Source organism: Acanthopagrus latus, chromosome 10 (assembly GCF_904848185.1).
Source record: "Acanthopagrus latus isolate v.2019 chromosome 10, fAcaLat1.1, whole genome shotgun sequence".
NCBI lineage: Eukaryota > Metazoa > Chordata > Actinopteri > Spariformes > Sparidae > Acanthopagrus > Acanthopagrus latus.
Genome location: NC_051048.1, coordinates 14,157,724 through 14,178,834, shown reverse-complemented (window position 1 = coordinate 14,178,834; position 21,111 = coordinate 14,157,724). Strand labels below are relative to the sequence as shown.

General features: G+C 39.7%; 1 protein-coding gene across 8 annotated transcripts in view; it reads left to right on the top strand.

The window, feature by feature from the left end:
* Positions 1-21,111, top strand: part of sorcs2 (sortilin-related VPS10 domain containing receptor 2) — a 534,678-nt gene that overhangs the window by 102,379 nt on the left and 411,188 nt on the right. For all 8 annotated transcript variants that reach the window (XM_037111616.1, XM_037111617.1, XM_037111611.1 and 5 more), the window contains exon 2: positions 6,007-6,074. In XM_037111616.1, coding sequence (XP_036967511.1) covers positions 6,007-6,074 — 68 coding nt within the window. The remainder of the gene's footprint in view (positions 1-6,006; positions 6,075-21,111) is intronic.

Below are 21,111 nucleotides of genomic sequence, written 5' to 3'. Positions count from 1 at the left end.
GTGGAGTCAATGTAATGTTATGCCGAGATCATAGGGCATACATCATAGGGGATTCAAAAACTCCAGGTAACAAAGAAAACCCTGATCCTCTACCATGCAGATGAGCTGGTTATACAGAGCAATGAATTCAGTTACCTTCTCTGTAATATTTTATCGTACCAAATGAATTAGTATTAAATGCAGCTCTTTTGTCACCCCCTCGTGAAACGATCGTATTGCAGATGTTACATGGCACCGTTGGACTGCTTTCGTATTCTAATTTAAGTTATTTCCACACCACAGACATTTTATCCACGGGTTTTCCAGAGTAAGGTTACGTGCGGATCTGAGTTCTGCCACAAATTGTGCACTGACATCCACGTTCAAAATTGCTAATCGGTGGAAAAATGGCCATATCTGGCCGGATCCTGATCCTGCAGATCAGATTATGACATGGATAGCAGTGAATCATCTCTTGGGCTGTAACATGACACAGCTGCACCCTCTTTTCCTTATGTCAGATTTCCTGTCTGATTCTCTACTGTACTCTCCTGTATCAAATAAAGACAAGGCTTTAAGTCAAGATTATGCAACTAATTGATAAGCTTCATGCAGGGGGAGGATATGAGCTACATCATAGTGACGGTGTTCTCGTGTGTGTGATGGGGATGGCATCATAGTGTCAGCACTAAGTCATTCCACTAATTGAACTGTGTGGAATTTACTTTTGTGCCCTGAGAATATAAATTCATCTTTTTTTTGGAAAAGAGACAAAAATTCCTCCTTCTTAAAACTGACTGTGATGAATTGTTTATGTGTGTGGTCTGTTTCTGGAAAATGCGAAGTGCCCTTGAGGGATGAGGAGTGACACACACACTTTGATGAAGTATTTGTATTTCACTGGTTTTGCTTTAAAAAAGAATGAGGGCATTCTTTTTCCAGAACCTCGGAGTCTGTCTGTCTTATTTCCCCCAGTCCCTTTCTTTCTTTAAAGTTTTCTGCCTCTGTCTTCTCCTCAATAGCTGATTGATAGTGCTCCATTGACACACAGTTGATCGGAATGTCTCAGGGACAAACGCTGGTTGTCAAGCTGGAGTTCATGGTTAGCTCGGCTATGAGCTTGACTCTCAATGGGGTCTCTTGTAGCTCTTGTATGAAGTCATCCAGGGGTCCTGACCACCCTGTTGACTTTCCCTCAATAAAAGCCATTTGTCTCATTATCTACTAGCTGACAAACAAGACACTGACTAGACACCAAAGTTCATCAAAAAGTTCCTCACAAGGATTTTTCTCATGAAAAATCATCTCTCAGACAATGTTCGCCTTGGTTGACATATTTTCTGACTGGCTTGGCACTGCATTCCCCCCCAAAAAAGGGATTTTTTTTTTTTTCTTAAAACTTGTTGGACTGTTAACCTGTGCAAATTTTTGCAGTCCAATAAGCTGCAGGTACAACCTGCCAAGTTGTACTCCTAATGCACTGCACTATATGCTAGAGGCAATTGAGGAATTTGGCTTCTGTGCTGTTCAGCAGTTTTGTCAGTGTGGCTAGGCATGGTGCTGCCAAATAAATGCTCTCTCTGTCTCCTGCCAGTAGTGATTTATGGCTGAATACATACATGCCCCTGCACTTCATCCGCAAAGAAAAATCATTTTCCAATTGAGCGCAAAACATAGGCCTTGAAGACCGACTCAACGTAGGGATAGAGAAGCAGAATATTTTATAGCCATTGGCATCTGGATGAATGATGCATACCTCAGTCTCACAGGGCTGATGGATTGATAGACCATAGAGGCAGCATTTCTATTTACTTCTCCTTTTTCTGTACAAGATATAGGATACATGTGCGTGAAAAAGCTAGAATTATGCATTACATTGTAGACCAGTTACATCATGGGATTTTTCTATAGGATTTTGTACTGCTGCAGAAAATACACTTTGTGGCAAAAAAGTAATACTTAGATGTTATGTTCAACAAGATAATCCTCACAGATGATCACCAATATGTAGAGTTTTGAAAATGAATGAAATTGCCTGAAGTAAAACGTTACATCACCAACTACATTACATCACCACGAGTTAGAATAGCTTGAAACTCTGTCTGCCTGTAAAGATGGACCAGTGAGTATTGGAGGCTCCGTGTTTAACGTGATGACATTTAATAGCAACCATATTTGAAGACTTTTTTATGTTTTAAGTAATTATTTTTGTGTCTAATTTATATTATACAACAAAATCTGAAAATATCTACTGGCATTTTTGAAACCCATTAAGAAAAACTCATTGATTTGAAAAACATTCCTGCAGCACTCTCCAGGGGTTGTAATAAGCTGCTTTCACAGTGGACATATAAGGTCATTTTTTTTGCGATGAATACAGGCTGGAGATGGTACATGTATGTTTTGACCAGTGTTGGGCAACTACATATTACTAGCTGCCTTCATTTTAAAGTAATACATAATTTTATAATATTACTGTCTGCAAGAGTAATATATTACTTACTTAAATCTGATCTATAATGAGATAGGAATAAATCTTTTTAATTGTAGTCTCAGTCATATGAAATACAATAGAACTACACCTTCCATAATGTAGCCTATAATAACGAAAAACTATTTTTCTGTGCCTTTTTATTATAGTCTACAGAACAAGAGATGCATGGGCATATGTGATTCAACAATGTAAATTAGTGTAAATTAGGATTAGGCTTCATCTTCAGGCCTACGTGATATGGCTAATTTCAGCCACACAGAACAAACCAACAAATAACTTATAGGCTCAGCTATATTAAACACATATAAAGCCTATATTAATATGGTCATGTTGGTGTGGAAAACAACAATCCAAGCTTCAGTTTGGCCAGTAATACAGATCGTTACATGCCACATGACATAATTGTTGTGAAATATTGCTGACATTTAACAAGTAATGTATTATATTATTCTGTTACAACTAAAATAAATATATTACTATAAAACACTGCTTCTGTAACGTTTTTGTAATATTATCCTCAATGCTGGTGTTGACCAAATATAATGCAAAGACTGTGCAAGTGATGTGCCTTGTACTGTTTATGTTGCCAACATGTTCTGTTGCAAATCTGCCATAATTTGTCAAGTCCAGTCAGCTACTGTATTTCCCCTCCCTGCCCTCACACAGCTGTATAGACCCTTTCAGCTTCTGAAACTTGTTTTTCGGGCCACAACTCTTCAGTATTAATGCCATTTCCAGCTATGTTCGGCAAAATAGCTTTGATAATCCCACTGGACACTACCTGCCCAGCACTTAACAGCTGGCAAAATTAGCAGCTAGTACGTGAACCTAGTCTAATGTTTGGAAGGAGAGACAGATATTTTTATGAATATTGAACTTTTATTTGTTTCATGACCAGCAACACATGAACTAATGGTGCAGGTGTTTGGTCTGTATCTGGTATTTTATTCCTAACAAAAACAAAAGTGATTAAATAAATACAAATCGATCAGTTTAGCTTTTGAAAACTTTGATTTGAATTTTCAGCTTGAGGTTTAAAGCTGAAGGGAAAAGGAAAAATCAAAATTGGCTTTGGGTGTGGTTGATCTAATCTGTATGTCAAGGGACCAATGCTACTTGTTACTTTGCCTTTCAGCCTGCATAGTGAGAGTGTCAAGCTTTGCACCGGCATCTCATTAGGAAAAGGACAGCTGTGCAGAGGCGGACAGGCTGTTTCCAGAGACATCGGTTGAGTCACAGTAGGCCAACAACCAATCGGGGAATACTGGCTGCATACTGCATGACTCAGAGAGCCTCACATGATGGCTGGTTTGCAAATTCAGATACTGTATGCATGCTGTCTAATTCCTCATCGGCAAGGGTTTTCTGATAATTGGAGGCCAAGAAGAAGCAGATACTTACTGACTTTATTTGAGATGTTACCAAGATTGTTATCAGCCCCGGCAAGCAGGCTGCTGCTCAGGGAAATGTCCTCTGTTCTGGTTTTGTGGACTCCATAAACATCTTTGGAAGCCAAGCACTACCAGGGTTGGGAATCATGCATTTTGGTTGCTTTGAGCCAAGTGCCTAGAGACCCCACTGAGTGGCTTTGATGACAGTCTGTGTTGTGGCCGTGGAACCCCGCTTTAACCGACTGCTATTTTAGGAAAAAAGCTTTTTAAACATCTACCAAGTCAGACCTGTGTCACTGGAAGTTCTTAGGGTTTTTTTTTATTACTGTGTATTGCAGTTTGATGGTACAGGCGATGTAGTTTCATCCTAATGCAAGAGGGCAAAAGGAAGGCTCTGCTATATGCTACAGATTTTATAAGGCTAATCATTTTGAGGTGATCTCTGAGAAACTGTTTGGGCTTGTGGTACCTTATTAAGTCAGCTGCGTTAGACAGCTTTCAGACAAAGAAATTTTCCATCCACTGATTCTGCAAACAAAAAAGTAACAAGGGCTGGGAATTGATAAGTTTTTATCAATCTCAATGCCATTGTCGATTCTGCCTATCAGTCCAATTCCTTATCAATTCTCATATCAATTCCTGAGTAGTTAATTGAGTGGCAAAAAAGGAGTTCTACACAGTCTTCTGCACCAAAAGCAACCATTTTATTTCTCCCAAAATGATGTCTGACTTTGAACATGAACATATTCAGCTCAAACATACTGAACATCACCTTGACAAGATATAGTGTAGAAAGAAAATATAGTCTAAATAAATTAGTTTGACCACCTGGTTATGAATGCTAACTTAGCACTGCATATGAGTGCTAAGTTAGCAGGTGGTCAAACACAAGATATTCTTGGTATTTAATTCCATGATGGGTAGACAAATGTATTTGCACCCTTACAAGATATTAAAGTATTGCACTGATTACACACGGCAGAATTTTCATCTTGTTTAGTGAAATGCATCCAGGCTTTAGATCGCTTCCTCCTCTCCATGATGCGGTTGAAGGTCTGAGTTGTCACAGAGAGTGCAAATGTAGCGCAATGCAAAATTTCAGGAAAACCGGAAAACCTTTTGCAGGCAGGGAAATGAGGGAATCGTTAAGAAGAATCGATAACATTGGAAGCATACAATTCCGATGGAATTGGTCAGTTGGAACCGGTTCTGAGTCAGAGCTGGTTCTTGATTCCCACCCCTAGACATAATCATGTGCTATCACTACAGAAAGCGGCGATAGAGGTTGTGCTTGCTTTCCACATAGAGATGTATCAGGAGTGTCCATATTACACAGAGTTTGCAGCTTGACTCCTTGAGAGCAGGCACCTTCAACACGACCTGCTGTTGGCAGCTGCCTCTGGGCTGGACCCCTTGGCCAGTCAAATCCCTTCTGCCTGAAGGCAGGCCTGGGTTTTTCTCTCGCTCCACTACTTAGAACTGCAAGCCAGCCTGTCAATCACACCACCAGGCACCACTCTATATATATATATATCGTCAACGGTCCTATGAAACACTGACAGCTCATTAAGTCTGTAGTTGTTTTTCCTCTTTGCTTAAGTTCCCAAAAAAGTTATAGAAAATAATTTTAAAAATATTGAACAAAATCAATTATGAAAAAAAGGACATTTTCGTTGTAGTTATTCATTGGAATATGGATTATTAGATAGACACTACTGGAGAAGACCGCTAACAGTGTGACCCAACATTAGGAATCTGCTTTGTTGAGGTTGCAATGTTAAATTTTACTGCACAATAAACCATCTATTTAGCACAAGTAAATGAAGTTGAGTGCAGTTGCAGGATATAAAAACAAGCCCCCAAAAAACACACCATTTGAAATTTGTAGAAAAAACCTTTACAACAACAACTACAGGTAAAACACAGTAATGACAGTTAAATTGATATCAAAAAAGGGTTTCAAGTAGCAAGCTAGCTTTCACTCATATTTGTTTGTTTGTTTACTTTACATACACACTACTGTATGTGGATTTCAACCTAATTCTTTTCCTCCATGCCATTCACCCAGCCCCGAGTCTCTTTCTTCAGTAGCTTAATCCTCAAAATAATAAATGTAGCTCTCTCTCTCACCTTTCCTTACAGGTCATCCTGATCCTCACCAAGTATTACCATGCTGACTCCACCAAGGTACTGGAAAGCTCGTTGTGGAGGTAAGCCAAACATGTACACCGTGTTAGCTCTTGCTGGATGTCTTTATGTCATGTCTGGCCTTTCATCAGCAAGCAGCTTCCCTTTTACGGTGAGGGCAGTGTCGTCTCTGCTATCTCTCTGCTGTGTTTTCTCAAGGAGACATGAGTGATACAGAACGCTAGGGAAAACAAAAACATCAGCAGGCAGCGATGATATAAAGTGGGGGACCAGAGAGTGGCGCTGCGAGGCCAGAGCGGGCATCTGTTTGGGCAGATAGCATATCATCATGGAACAGGGCAGGACAGCAGTCACCGGCAGTGCCAGGGAAAAGGGTCAAGTCTGGCTGGCATAGACTTTTCTATTTTGCAAAGCTGCTTCTCGCCAAAAATGATACACACTGTTCTTGCTTTTGAGTGCTATGCATCCATTCTGCTCAACTTCACAACAAGTGTAACCTGTGCCCGCACTCTTATGGACTATTAATTTGCTCTTGATTCTACATCCACTCCCTACCAGCTCCTGGAGTGCTACTCTGTCGCTGAGCATGTCCCTCTCATAGATAAGGGTGTTGAGGGAACTTAATTATATTCACATTTCCTAATGAAAACTTACAAAATAGACAAGACAGGGCTCATAACACTGGCTAAAATTAGCTGCCTAGAGGGCATTCGCACTGAGCAAAACTTGTCTGATGGTGGTCGTTAATTCATGCCATTCACTTCACTGAGGGCTCCATGACTTCAAAGAATCAGCCTCTCATTAGCTCTGACTGCATGTCTCCCTGGAGGACAGATATGAATAACGTACATATTTTTCTCCTTCCTTTGTTGATGTTTTAATTGTTGCAGTGTATGAATAATGCAGCTGATTCACCACTGGACAGGTACTTGAGAAAGAAAACACATGGCAAGCGCTCAAATTTAATCTGAATTGTACCTAATTGGCAGAGACAGAAAAAGCTGGCCAGCTGCCTGTTGGCATCATTGTCTAAAAAGCAGAAATTTCCATGAAATTAGCATGTTTCCGAATGAACCCATATGGCTCTCTGACCACATCTTTGTAGGTATTATGTGTGGGGTGTGCCTCAGCTCCTTGTAGCTGTCAGCTTGGCGAGGTTTGCGGACAGCCACAATCCACTGCCCAATAGGCTTTGAAGTTTCAGGGCTGTAGGATCAAACAAGGAAGATGGGGGAAGATGAATGGGTTTGCTGTCTCACCCTATCAGGTGGCACAGATCAAGATGCCAACATTCACACAGGGGAAAAGTTAACACAGAGAGTAGAAAAGTTTTTTTCAGAGCAGCTGAGTTAATGAACTCAAGCCCTTCTAGATCAGTGGTGGTCTATGGAGGCTTGACTTGTGTCAATAAGCAAAGCACACGGTCTATGTCTTCACAAATGAACACCTATAACTGCTATTGTATTCAACCCAAATAAATGGATATTATCCAGATAGTGTCATTTACAGTGCTCCTGTCCTGAGAAAGCACCAAAGAAATCATTCAGATTGAGTTATGTTAAAACTTTTCTCATTGTGCAAAAGTGCTCTCTATAATTACATTTGTAGTAGTTTACATGTATTGATCACCTTTTTTGGTCATACATGAGTGGACTGTGAAGTGACGGGAAAAATGGGACCTTGACCATCACCCTCGGTTGCCTACAGCAGCCTGTGGATGATATGTTTTAGTTGTTTATGCTGCTGGACTGAGGATTTCTTTGTGATAGACTCAGGTCAGATATCTCGCAGCAGTCCAAAGGATGTGACTTCATGCACGTTCTCATGAGCCTTGTCTCAGTGCCTCTCAGTAGCAACAGTAGCTAACATTAGTTTGGAAATGGAGCCCTCCAACATAAACTAACAATTGTCTTCCAGCACAATGCATAAGTTCTGTAGAGTCCCTTTATAAAGAATTACTTTTGAGGGAGTTTTATGGTATAAAATGCTTTTTTTTTTTACAAGCTTTTCCTTGGTAAAAAGAATTAAGTCATGTCATTAGTTATGCAACAAAGAGATTCAGGTTGTGTTTGTCTGGCAGTTCTTTCTATTTTATGATGATAAGTTTGAGTTCCTGCATTTAGCACTTGCAGTCATCTTGGTTAACGCTGCTGCTGCTCTTTAAAATTCAATTTCAAATAGGGCTGGGAAGATGCATCGACGTAGTAGACATAATCGACAACATAAATCCGTCAACATGAATAATTTCCTTTGACACGTCATCCCAAACAAGAAGTGGTAGGACCCCCAGAGAATAGCCAAGAATAGCCCCTCTCAGACAGAAATGCTGCATTAATACCACAGCGGCGGTTCGTCAGTTCTCAGCTGTTGATTGTTCACACAGAGTGAATCACCGCTGGAGTAAAGATGAACTGCCAAGTAATTCACACAGAAAGCCGGCGCTGTGGCTCCCAAAGAGATGTGATCATACACATCATAATGATGATGTTGGTGTGTTTCCCAGGTGTCCCCCCTGTCAATCTAAACCTGCAGACCATTTATAATGTGTAGTGATCAGGAACCCTGTCCCCGAAACATCCTGGAAAGTGAAAGAGTTACTTTTTTCGCGCTAAATTACATAATTTCATAATCGCCATCAGTAAAGTGGTTGCTCCGTGACTCTGTCACTCACAGGGATGGAGGCTGTTTTCTGGGGGGAAAGTTCACTTAAGTGTTGGTTGGGAGGGCTGACCATCGCGGTGATTTATATCAACACAACCACTTGAGTGAGTTACAGGTTTCTGCCGGTGACAGACGCCGTTTTTCGGGCAGAAATGTGACGAAGAGTCGGTAGGACAAGCAGGAGGACAGACGCTGCTCCGCCTAAAACTGCGGTATTTTTTCCTCATATAAGTTATCAACGACAGTTACAGTTACTACATTACTTTTGTTGGTCAGGTAATGTTAACATTAGTTTAGTAGAGAGATTAGACTAATCGAAAAAATAATCGCTAGATTAATAGTTTGAAAAATAATTGTTTGGGACAGCTCTAATTTCAAACAATATATATTGCAAGCTTTTAGCAAGTAAACCGGCTATTAGCATAGAAAACCAGGATCATTTTAGTTGTTAATTGGCACATTGAAGGTACTCCATGACACAGTTTAGCAATTTACATGTATTCATCACTTTTTTATTGGCCACATAAAAATATCTTAACTCACTTAAGTTCATCTTACTTTCCTTCAAGCTTTCCAGCACATCTCAGTGGGAAACTAGAGATAGCTCTAGGATGGTGTTCACGTCTGATGCCAAATACCTTGAATATGTTCAGTTGATGTCAGTCAGTTGATGTGAACTATTACATCTTTTGGTTGATGAGGGTCATGAGTTGTGGTTAAAAGCCCCAGAAAAAGTTAGTGAGTGGACTCTGAGTTTGGATTATTTAGTTTTAGGACTGAAAAAGACATACATAATAGTGTAATAGTCTGATAGGGTGCTAAATTACAACAAAAAAAAATTGATATTTTTACACTTATTAGTATCAGTCTTTTACTGAACTAAGACAAGCTTGACTGCTTCGTCATCATGAAACACACTTCATTTGGAAAGAAATAAATCCCTCCATTCATCCTTCCAATATCATCATTTCTAAAGGGCAATTAATAAATTATTGTTTATCCCTAAAACAATGGTATCTTTTGGTTTGGGTTCTTTTATTGGGACAGTTACTGTAAGCCTCTGGCACATATAGCTTCACCAGCCGCCATTGGGTGCAGTACTTGCAAACGCTAGCTAGTTGCTAAAACTAAAGAAAGCCACAACAACGAGTATAGTGAGCAGCAGCTAGCAGATATGCTGGCCCCTATAGTTTTGGCTATGTGAGAATTCTGAAAAAAATGACCGTTCTCTATTGAGTGGGCACAAACATTTGTTGAAATCTTGGAACAGTCAAGGTCAGTCGCTACAACAAAATACAATAGAGCATGTATGTCTTAAGCTTAAACAAGACCTTTTCAGAGAAAACCATCAACTGCTTCAAGCAATATGAAGTGTTAGGTTTCTAGCCTGTACCTTCTAATCATAACCATAACCATAACCATAACCATAACCATAACCATAACTAAATACCATATCTGTGTTTCCAAGTGTACTGCAGATAGTTTTGTCTGTCCCCTGGCTTTGGCGTCAGTGCTGGGTCGATTATCAGTGTTGCCTTTTACTCCTTTGTGTCTGTCCTTCAGTCTGATATGGCTGGCCAGAGTTCATGGGCTAGAGCACATCTCAAAAAGACAAACATCATCGTTCACCTGTTTTTTGAGAATAGCTCTCTTACTAACCTGAGGCTTTACCTGGTATTTTATGCCTGTGTTTGAACTATGCAGCTTGAAATACATGAAAATGTAACTGTGATAAGATTACTCAGATATATCCATTTGAGAATGTAGGACAACAGGCCTTTCTTTCTTTCTTTCTTTCTTTTTTCTTAGGGGATTTTTCCAACCCTTTTGCACTCTTGCACCACCATAGCTTCCTTTTGGATGAATCCCATTGCCTTCATGAGCTCTCTCCGTGAACTCTGAACTTTGTAGCATGGACACAATTAACGCACAATTTCAGCAAGACTCTCGCCAAAAGTATTCTTGAGAGCTCGAGAGAAAGGAGTTCAAACTACCTTAACACATCTGCACACCTGGCCAGTTACTACATAATGCATGTTGGATTGTCAGGGTTGGGGGAGAGTTCCTGCCTCAAGTGGAGGAGTTCAAGTATCTTGGGGTCTTGTTCACGAGTATCAGTCTGTCGTGGTGAAGAGAGAGCTGAGCTAAAAGTCATGAACTTTGGGTCGTGACCGAAAGAATAAGATCTTGGATACAAGCAGCCAAAATGAGTTTCCTCTGCAGGGTGGCGGGGTGCTCCCTTAGAGATGGGGTGAGGAGCTCTGTCACCCGGGAGGAGCTCGGAGTAGAGCCGCTGCTCCTCCACATTGAGAGGAGCCAGCTGAGGTGGCTCAGGCATCTGTATTGGATGCCCTCTGGATGACCCAGGATACACTAGAGTGACTATGTCACTCGGCTGGCCTGGGAATGCCTTGGGATCCTCCCAGAGGAGCTAGAGGAAGTGTCCAGGGAGAGGGAAGTCCCTGAAGGGTGTCCCTGCTCAGACAGCTGCCCCCATGACCCAACCCAGGATAAGTGGAAGAAATGGATGGACGGATGAATTGTCAGGTTGTCAAGTCAGAAAGTTCCACAAAATGTCAGTGTTTGGCAACACCAAACTAGTATATCCATCGAGCATGTGCTTAACAGGCTATTGTAAGGCTCATGGCTGATGACAGGCTGTAACATGGACATGATGAACAGAAAAACAAAAATGCTGGAATACGTTTCTGTCTGCAAAATTCAATTTTCCGTCATACACGCTACAGTGCTGTGTTGTAAGGTGTCTGCTGATGTTGTTTAACTTTTGGGTTGAGATTTGGAGCATGTGAAGTCACTTAAAACACAGTGTAAAGTTGTGACCCCATGCTGTTAGCTGTCAATGCTAACTCTCCATTCACAGAGCCCTGTAATGGTTGGACCAAATGTGTTTGTGTCTTCGGTACTGGCAAGTCAAGGGTAGCTTGAGCAATGAAGCTGCATGTTTAAATCGACCGAAGTTCTTCTTTAACAGCACAGACCAAGGGTAGGGCATCATTTTCAATACTAGACTTTGAAGCTTTTTGAGAGGCAGACACCTATGGCAGGTGATGGTGGGAGGCTGAACAGAAGACCCACAATGAATTCTGCCCTTGGATCCTCACTGCAAGAGTTGTTCATTTTTAGTGGATGCATGGAGCTTAAAACATCACTCAGTGTCATCTATTTGTTGGATGTAAGTGATAGTAATGTCATATTCTGATCCAAATAGTATCCAGATATTCAATGGACTTTCAGTGTCTCCGAAAGGACTAAATCCAGTTTGAGAAGCTTATCAAACTGGAAATCGATCTCTTAAATGGAAAAAAGGTGAAATATTTGAACGTCACCATGTATTAGTCAGATGGTTTGAACACTGGCTAATGGTAGCTTCATTCTCAAAAAGTATCTGTTTTTGGCCTTTAAAAGAAACCCTTATTAGTCAAATCTACGTATTTATGTCCTAAGTTTGAGCTTTTAAGCGTGTTAAACCCAAGTACTCCCAAGGTAACAATATACTAGCATGAATAGGGTGTGAGAGTCAGGGGGTATTTATAATTCATGCTGTCTCCGCACATCTTTTGAAGAGACAATATGAGGGGGGTGGAAGCCATTCCACCTGGGGGCTCCTGCACTCCATTATGGATGAAGAGATCATCTGACAAGACAGCACCTCTCTGTACACTAGATCAACCAAAGTTCACTTCCACAAACACCACCACTGATGTCATATCCATCATATAAGCTTAATGGTCAGATATGTTAAATTGCCATAGAAGTCAGACAGAGCATATTTACTTCATTTTCAAAATGTAAATACTCTGCTCCAAGCACAAAATATAAGGGAAAATTTACTTCAACTTCAGTTTTATGAAGCAAAATTATACAAACAGCATTTTTTTTTTTCAAATGAATTGCGAGTATAAGCTTATAGGCTTTCATGTGTTTGTAACATGTTTTTGTCAATAGCAGTTACTATATGTATACCTAAGTTGTTTTTTATAGCTTGTTGTTAAAGGAGAACTTCGGTCGATGTAATCATGCATCTTCATTGCTCAAGCTACCCTTGGCTTGCCAGTACCGAAGACGCGAACACATTTGGTCCAACCATTACAGAGCTCCGTGAATGGAGAGTTAGCATTGACAGCTAACGGCATAGGGTCAGAACATTACACTGTGTTTTAAGCTTCTTAACATGCTCCACATATCACCCCAAAAGTTATGCAACATCAGCAGACACCTTACAACACAGCACTGTAGCGTGTATGACTCAAAATGAATAAAAAAAGTATTAAAACAGTGTGTTTGTGCAAGGAGCTACATACCGGTTTGTTGACATCTGTGTCTACCGGTAGCTGGACCAAACTAGTCAATCTGTCGAGCATGCGCTTACTCCCTCACTGGCGAAGACAGAAACGTATTCTAGCATTTTCGTTTTTCGTATCATAATGTACATGTCCATGTTAAAGCCTGTCATGAGCCATGAGCCTTACAATAGCCTGGTAAGCCTGTTGAGCACAGGCTCGACGGATTGACTAGTTCAGTCTAGCTACTGGAGGACACGGATGTCAACAAACCGGTATGTAGCTCCTTGCACAAACACACTGTTTTTACTACATTTTTATTCATTTGTTGTAAAGTTGTAAAGTGTCTGCTGATGTTGCATGACATTTGGGATGAGATGTGGAGCATGTTAAGAAGCTTAAAACACAGTGTACAGTTCTGACCCTGTGCTGTTAGCTGTCAATGCTAATGCTTCGTTTACGGAGTCCTGTAATGGTTGGACAAAATGTGTCAGCGTCTTCAGTACTGGCAAGTCAAGGGCAGCTTGAGCAATGAAGCTGCATGTTTAAATCGACAGAAGTTCTCCTTTAATGGGGTACATCAATTAAATGAAAGTTACTGTAGAGCCTACAGAGTTTCTTTAAGCTGAATAGTAGGGGGAATCACATTTCAGATGGACATATCAGCCCTCCAGCATCCACACCTCATCTTCCTCAGTCTATCCACTGTTTCATCACTTCCATTCCTCTCTCCACTTGGTCCTTAAAATCTCGTCTATCTTTGTAATAAAGCCATTCTTCGAAGAAGTGTTCAGGGAGATGATAAGTGATTAAAGAGGAAGTTAAAGCTTTGATTGATTTCTGTGGGAAAACCGGGTCATAATAACATAAGATATTACAAAGGAGAAGAGAAAAACTGTGCTATTTCTTTCTGAATCATGTCAACATAGAAAAAATGCTGTCATGCCTGACACATTTGTTTTTGACATGTGAATTACTCTAAACAGCTGAGATGACTGGCAGCCACATCATTCTTGTTCTTGCAACACTAAGCAGTAGTGTTTGGTAGAAATCCTACAGTTTGTCGTCCCTATAATGAAACACAGAATGTTTCACTATTAGGCAATTAAATGAAACTATTAAATGCAACATGATCATCTAGTCTTACTATTCCTACTTACTGCCAACAACATGTTTTTCTGCCTGAGGAACACTTTCAGCTTGACTGTAAATGACAGACTTTCAATTGTATCTCACAGACTTCATCAGAGGCAGGACTGGCATTATATTTTCACTTTCATGAACTCCTCCAGAAAAAAAATACATTAGAAGGTTATATTTATATTACATGAGAGGGTGTGCATTTTGACTGTAAAGTTAACACTTAAGTTTCATTGAAGTAATTCAGTGGTAACCAGCAAACGATATGATCAGATGTATTCACTCATTCATGTGACACTTTTTGGTAGTGTTATCTCTATTAAAATACATGGGGTCTGACTAATAACTGGAAAACAGTCAGTCACTTCAGTAGACTCCTGTGTTTTGAAACTTAATTTACTCCTCCAACAAGTAGGCCGACCCTTATGAACGACCTGGCAAAAGAGTTGTTTTGTAGTCTTTGTTGAATCAACTGGCCAACTTGAGCTAACTAATGATGGGAATTCCAGCTCTTTTAGGAGAGCTGGTTCTTATGGCTCAGCTCACTAAAAAGAGCCAGCTCTTTTGGCTTCCAAGTGGCTTCTCAGATTTTTTTTTGTTGCTTAAATTCATTTATTACCACAAATAATGAAAAATGATGTGTAAAATGAATTACTAATGTACAAAACATACATTACATCAAATGTTAATTACTGTGGCTAATTATACTCAACATGGAACAGAGTGCTGTAATACTTTTGTAAAGTACATAGCCTTTTGCACAAACTGTGTCAGAGCTCTGGGTTGTAGGTCCAGGTGGTTGTGGTGGTTTACTGTAGACACTGTAGCACTGCAGCAGCAGCAGCGACAGTTGCAGTAGACAAACTGGCACTTTCATTAGCAGCAGGTTCACTTTCTTGTCTTTTTTCTTCCAACTGCACTGATGGATGTACAGTTCTAATGTGCCTGTGCAGGTTATTTGTAGAGCCTGCTTCATATGAGATTTTGACCTTGCATATTCTACACTCAATTTTACTGTGTTTCCTGCCGTCACTCACTGTCTCACCTTTCCAGCATGTTGTCTCTGTAGCATCTGCTCTCTCTCTCTCTCTCTCAGCCCCACCCCTCCTGCTCAGTGTGGACACACAGACACCACCACACATCATGTAGTTGACCAATCACGTGAAAGAAATAGAGGTAAAAAATAAACCAAAGCTGCTCTGGCTCCCAGACGGGAGCTGGCTCCGATTGTTCACTTCAAAGAGCCGGCTCTAAGAACTGTTTTGTTCGTGACCGACACATCACTAGAGCTAACATTGTTTGTGAAATTAAATGAATGAAATGAATAAAATTAAAAAATACCATAAACATAACCACAAAACTGCATAGCCAGCTTAATCTTGTGATAACTAACACAACTGCTGACCTTTTTTTTTTTTCATGACCAGATTAGCTACTATCTCTGCGAACATCACATGTATCTTTTAGCTAGTATTCCCACACACAAGGGAAGCATGGTCTATCAGAAATAATCTAGCAGCAGTCTCACAGCACCATAACTTACATTTAGCTTCTGCAAATGCATTGTTAAAGTTCAAGTTCTGTTTAATAATAGTTCCACTAAAGCAACATTAGGCTATGTGGAAATTGAATTTGGCATTTTAGGCGATTTGGCACCCTCTACAGTTTGAGTGCAACGGAACAGTCTCAAATGCAACTCACAGTTCTGTAACAATTTGTCAAATGTATTGTAGGTGCAAACTATAAACAGAACCTATTACTTCATAACAATATTATGTCTTGAAAACTCCTTGAAGTAAAACTGTATACAACAATGTGATACTACCCTCTCACTGAAGTTACAGAAACAAGTGATAGTGGTGTGGATTGGCTGAGACAGAGACACCATTCACCCTTTAATAGGAAACTATACCATCAAAATGGTTTTGAAGCTGTTCTCATAAGGTTAAAAAAAAAAAATACACAATGTTCACAAATATTTGACATACATATGTTACTCTCATTTTTAGTAATGACAACTTCTTAATGTCTAGTTGACTGATTAGCTTGCTTGATGATAAACAGTTTCTATTGTATAATGCTGAAAAAAAAACTGATGATATATAGTATTAAAGTTGAGAAAATATATAAGAAAAATATTGGCAATTTCAACTTTAAATGAGAATGAGGCAACATGGGGCACACTGACACTCATTAGAATGTGCTTCATGTATATGAGTTACAATGAATGACAGTATGACTGTAGGATATCCAATAACCAGCAGTACAGTACTGAGAGGAACAAATGCAGAGTACAGAGAAAATGAAAGACTGACTGAAAGTGCTGATAGTAACTTAAAGCTTCAGTTGATCTGTATGTTTGTTTCAGTTTGTTTCAGTGTTTTGAAGCCAATAATTTGATGCTACTTGGCTGCAGGCGAACTCTACATCTACGGCTCACTTCTCACTTTGATGCCTCCTTAATCAGCTTGTCTCAGATATGGATGTGATATGAGTTATTCAACCATTACAAATGTGTTGATGATTAGCCCTCCCTGGGGTCCAGATCACATTTCTCCAAACTAAGTATTACTGTACTGTACTGAGTATTTCAGAACGCTAAGCATTTGTATAAAGAGATTACAGTTACACATAGAAACCACAGCCCTAGAAGCAGCTCAGAGTACTCTTGTGGGTAAATCTTTTGAGGAAAGAGTGAAATACTATGAAGAAATCAATGAGCTATGATGGACTGTGTTTGGGTAGAGAAGAGTCTCAGCATATCTCTATTTTCCCTCAATTTTTCTTTTTTGTTTCTCAAGTTATCAGTCATAACTTGAGCAAGAGGTGCTGCCAGCGATGTATGTGTCAGCTTCGTTAAAAAAGGCGTCTTACCCACTTACCTTTCCTTCCTTCAGGAGTCCAAATCATGAGTAACCAGCATTCAGTAGAGGGCTACCCAGACGGCTGTATATTTGTGTTACTGCACACTCAAGTCAGCTGAGGTAAATTGAATTACCTTATCTGTTGTTGTCAATCACTATCATGATGTGACAGACAGGTCATTTGTATAATAATTTAAATGTATTTCGATTATGTAAATTAATCATTTTAGCGATGCATCGCAATGCTGACATGGACGATTATGAATTGATACAGTGACACACCATAATTGATTATAGCCTACTAATAATTTTTTCGGGCCATGCCAGTACAAGTCCTACTCTTTTTCAACCCTCGCTCTTTCCGGCCAGTTCACAGTAACTACGCTATATGCATCTCATCTGACTGACGTCACCTCATACATTGTGCGACATGGCTGAGGAAAAAGTCATTAAAAATGCAACAAGGATTTTAAAAGTGGCCATCTGGACACGTTTTGGACTTTATGAAGACATTGACAAGCACAAACTTGGCAATACACATGGTGTGTAAAGTGTGTCACACAAAAATTAAATACCTAGGGAATACCGCTAACTTGAGAAACCACGTTAGCCGTTTTAACCCGGAGAGGCTACTGTCAATGTTAGCACCTGCCGAAGAGACAGCAGACCCAGCCAAGCCAAGAACTGATGCCATGCTGCCAACTCTACCACCCAACACGGAGCGAGGGGAGAGAATAACCAGATCTATGGCAGCTTTTATAGGTAAGAATCTACTGCCTTATTCTGTTGTTGACAACAGCGGGTTTTGTAACATGAAGACACTGGAGATGTGATATAAGCTCCTGTCACACAGCCACTTCACAGAAAAGGTTACACCCGCACTTTACTACGAAACCAAAGCCCTGGTAATTTAATGATCCAATGAGCCAAGCTAGTCGAGTGTAGTAAAAACTTAAATCAGTGTAACATATTTCATATGTCAATTAACATACTGTTAACAAGTAAGCAGCGCTACATAAACTCATGGTTCTAGTTTTTGTGATGTTTATGCTTTCTCAGAACACATAAAATAAAAAGCGAGTTCATATATATATATATATATATATATATATATATATATATATATATATATATATATATATATATATATATCTGACTGCTTTTATCCTTTGATGAAAACATAGCCATGTGCAGTAATTGTGATGTATTGTAGAATTGAATCGAATTGTTGACAGGTTAATCGTAATCTGATTGTGAGTAATGCTGTGATACATTGCATTTGATGATTGTAGTAAAATTTTCTAGATATGGTTATTTTTTTTTATCAGTAGGTGCAAATGTTTTTTGCTTACTCTTAAATAACTTATTGAAACCTTGCTGGTATAATTGTATATGAACTTGGTGTAATAAATACTGACATAATGGCCACATAGCTGTTGACATATATCCCACAAAATGAAACAAAAACCAGGTGATAACATTTATTTGCAGAGTTTTTAGGTAAGAAACAGTTTGAGCCTTTCCCAATAAGACAACTGTTGCCAATATGAATCTTTCAGGAGATGTAGGAGGCTGGGGAAACTCAGAGTACTATCTGATTCGATCTGAACTGAACTGTGCACCTTAACTGTGTTTTTGGCATGTGTCTTAGTACGTGCGTGAGAGTCAGATCGTTTTCACACCACAGCTGAATGGGGCCATGTGCCTGGCCATCAGGAAGAAGTTTCCCATTTCCTTAATCGTTCTTCCTGTGAAGAGGAACACAGGTCCACAACTGCACACAGCTGGAAGACTGAGAACTGGAGTGAGCTCCTTCTGGATTTGCTTCTGACTAAACTGTGAAAGGATACCCACAGGAAACAATAGCCGCCAGAAAGTTCATAGCTGGAGACACACTCCCACCATCTACCCCTGTGTCTTCTTCACGCATGCATGCTCACTTGCATGTACACACGCTTCTTCTGCTTTACTGTTTTTTTATCTTTAGCCCAATTTAATGGCCTTGCCAGAAGCTGCCTTCTAAAAGGACACTAACTTTTTGACCACACACTGTAAAGCACAATACAACAGTACCGCAGAATTTAAAGCTCCTCAAAATACATCTGAAGCCATGAAGCCAGGTAATGAATATTAAGTCAGTGTTCACACAAAAAATAGATAGATGGTAGATATATTTTTCACACCCTGGTCAATAACCCCAGTAGTCTTTGGCTGGCCACTGGCTATTTTTTCTTTACTTCTGACAAATGTTTGTAGCCCCATAGTTGATCAAAATTGGACTACCTACTGAATATTTCAGGTAGGTTAACCACTGGTCTTTGATATCACAATACTGGATTAATATGGTGGTTTATTGACAGTATGTCTGTGCTACAGTAAAAGTGCTTGAAATGATTTGAAGTGAAACTGAGAGATCCTAAATGGAATGCCATGACATTTGATGTCCATATTCATGGTGCCAAGAAAATAAATCCTAAAGCAGTGGTCTCAGATTCAAAATAGCTTGAAGCCAGCTGGTATTGTCATCCTGTGGGAGAACCACTATAGCACTGAAGCACGACGAGAAAGTACAACATTTTAATTTCTATTCTTAACATAATAATGCAAAAGTGAAAAAAGAACAGTTTGTGTACTATTTTATAAAGAACACATAACACTTTATAACATTCAGTGCAGTGTCATACATTAAATAACTTGAAACCTTGCACTGAATTAACAAATGAAATACATTTGTACATTATTTCTCGCCAGACACCTGGCGTGCTGCTTAAATTTTCTTCATATTCACAAAAATAATTGCAAACATGAGTATGCAAATTAGTTTTTAACAGTAGAAATCTTTTTTGTTTATAAATAACTTATTTGAACCTTGCACTAGGTTTGCTGTGTAGTCAGTAAGTGTTACATGCGTGAGCTTACATCAAATACATCATTTGCCTACCACCCCACTGTCATTTAGCTTTTTTAAAAAAATCAATATACTGACGAGGGATGCAATTAGTGCTGCATAGAGCTTAGACCAGACCCAAAAAATCAAGCTTGACCCGGGCCCGGCCCTGCCCAACACATTAACTATAATTATGTGCCCGAGCCCAATTTAAACCCAACAGTTTTTCAACTACAATTCCTAGTTGTTTGAACTACAGAAATATTTAGAAATATCTTACTGAGTAATGTAACAAATGCCGTTAGATTAACACGTTATATTCTATGTGATAAGTCACATTTTCAGTATGAGGACAACTCAGGTGTAACACCGCTCAGCAACACAAACACAAACAACAATGGAGGGAAGAGAGAGATGCGCGTACTGTAGCCGGAAATACAGTCATTAGTTTGAGTTATTAAAATAAAAATAAATGAATAAAACCCAAATGCTTGATTAAGTGCCCGGCCCGAGTATAAGTGGCGGGAAATATCTGCAGGCCGGGTTCAGGCAGAGAATCTAAATTCTAGTGCTGCGGGTGTTTACCCCCTGCAGCAGCGGGGCCAGCAGCAGAATTGGAACACAGGAGTTACATTTACACTTTTACCATGGAGAGTTAGGAGAGCTGACCATCAAGACAATGGTGGAAGAGTTGCTATCGAAGCAAAAAACGTATTTGGCAATATATTAGATTAAAACTTCATACTTCAGTCATAGAAGAGAATGACCCATGTATGAAAGCAATCCCATGGCTGTTCCTGTAGTGCAAGTTAAAATGTAATACATGGGTTGATACTAGGGATGTCCCAGTCAGGTTTTTTTATCCCGGTCCCGATCCAAGTCCTTTAATATTTAGTATCTGCCGATACTGAGTCCCAATCCAATACTTAAAATTAACTATTATTTTCCTGGATAATACAACTGCATTAAGAAAAAAGTACCTGCACTCCTTAATAGTTTTTTTATTTAATTTTGCTGAAACAAAGTAAATACTTTAATATGGCTCTTTCTTATTCTGCATATGCTATTGCAACGTTGGACTACCACCTTCCTTGTGTTAGCAGGTGAGTCTGTGATGCTGCACTGTGACAGCAGACCCTCGTGTACAGCCAGCTGAAGTTTGTGAGATGCAGCCCACGCTTGGTACCTCCATATCATCCATTGCTTTTTACATATTCCTTATGTTGTCATGTAAAATGACATGGAT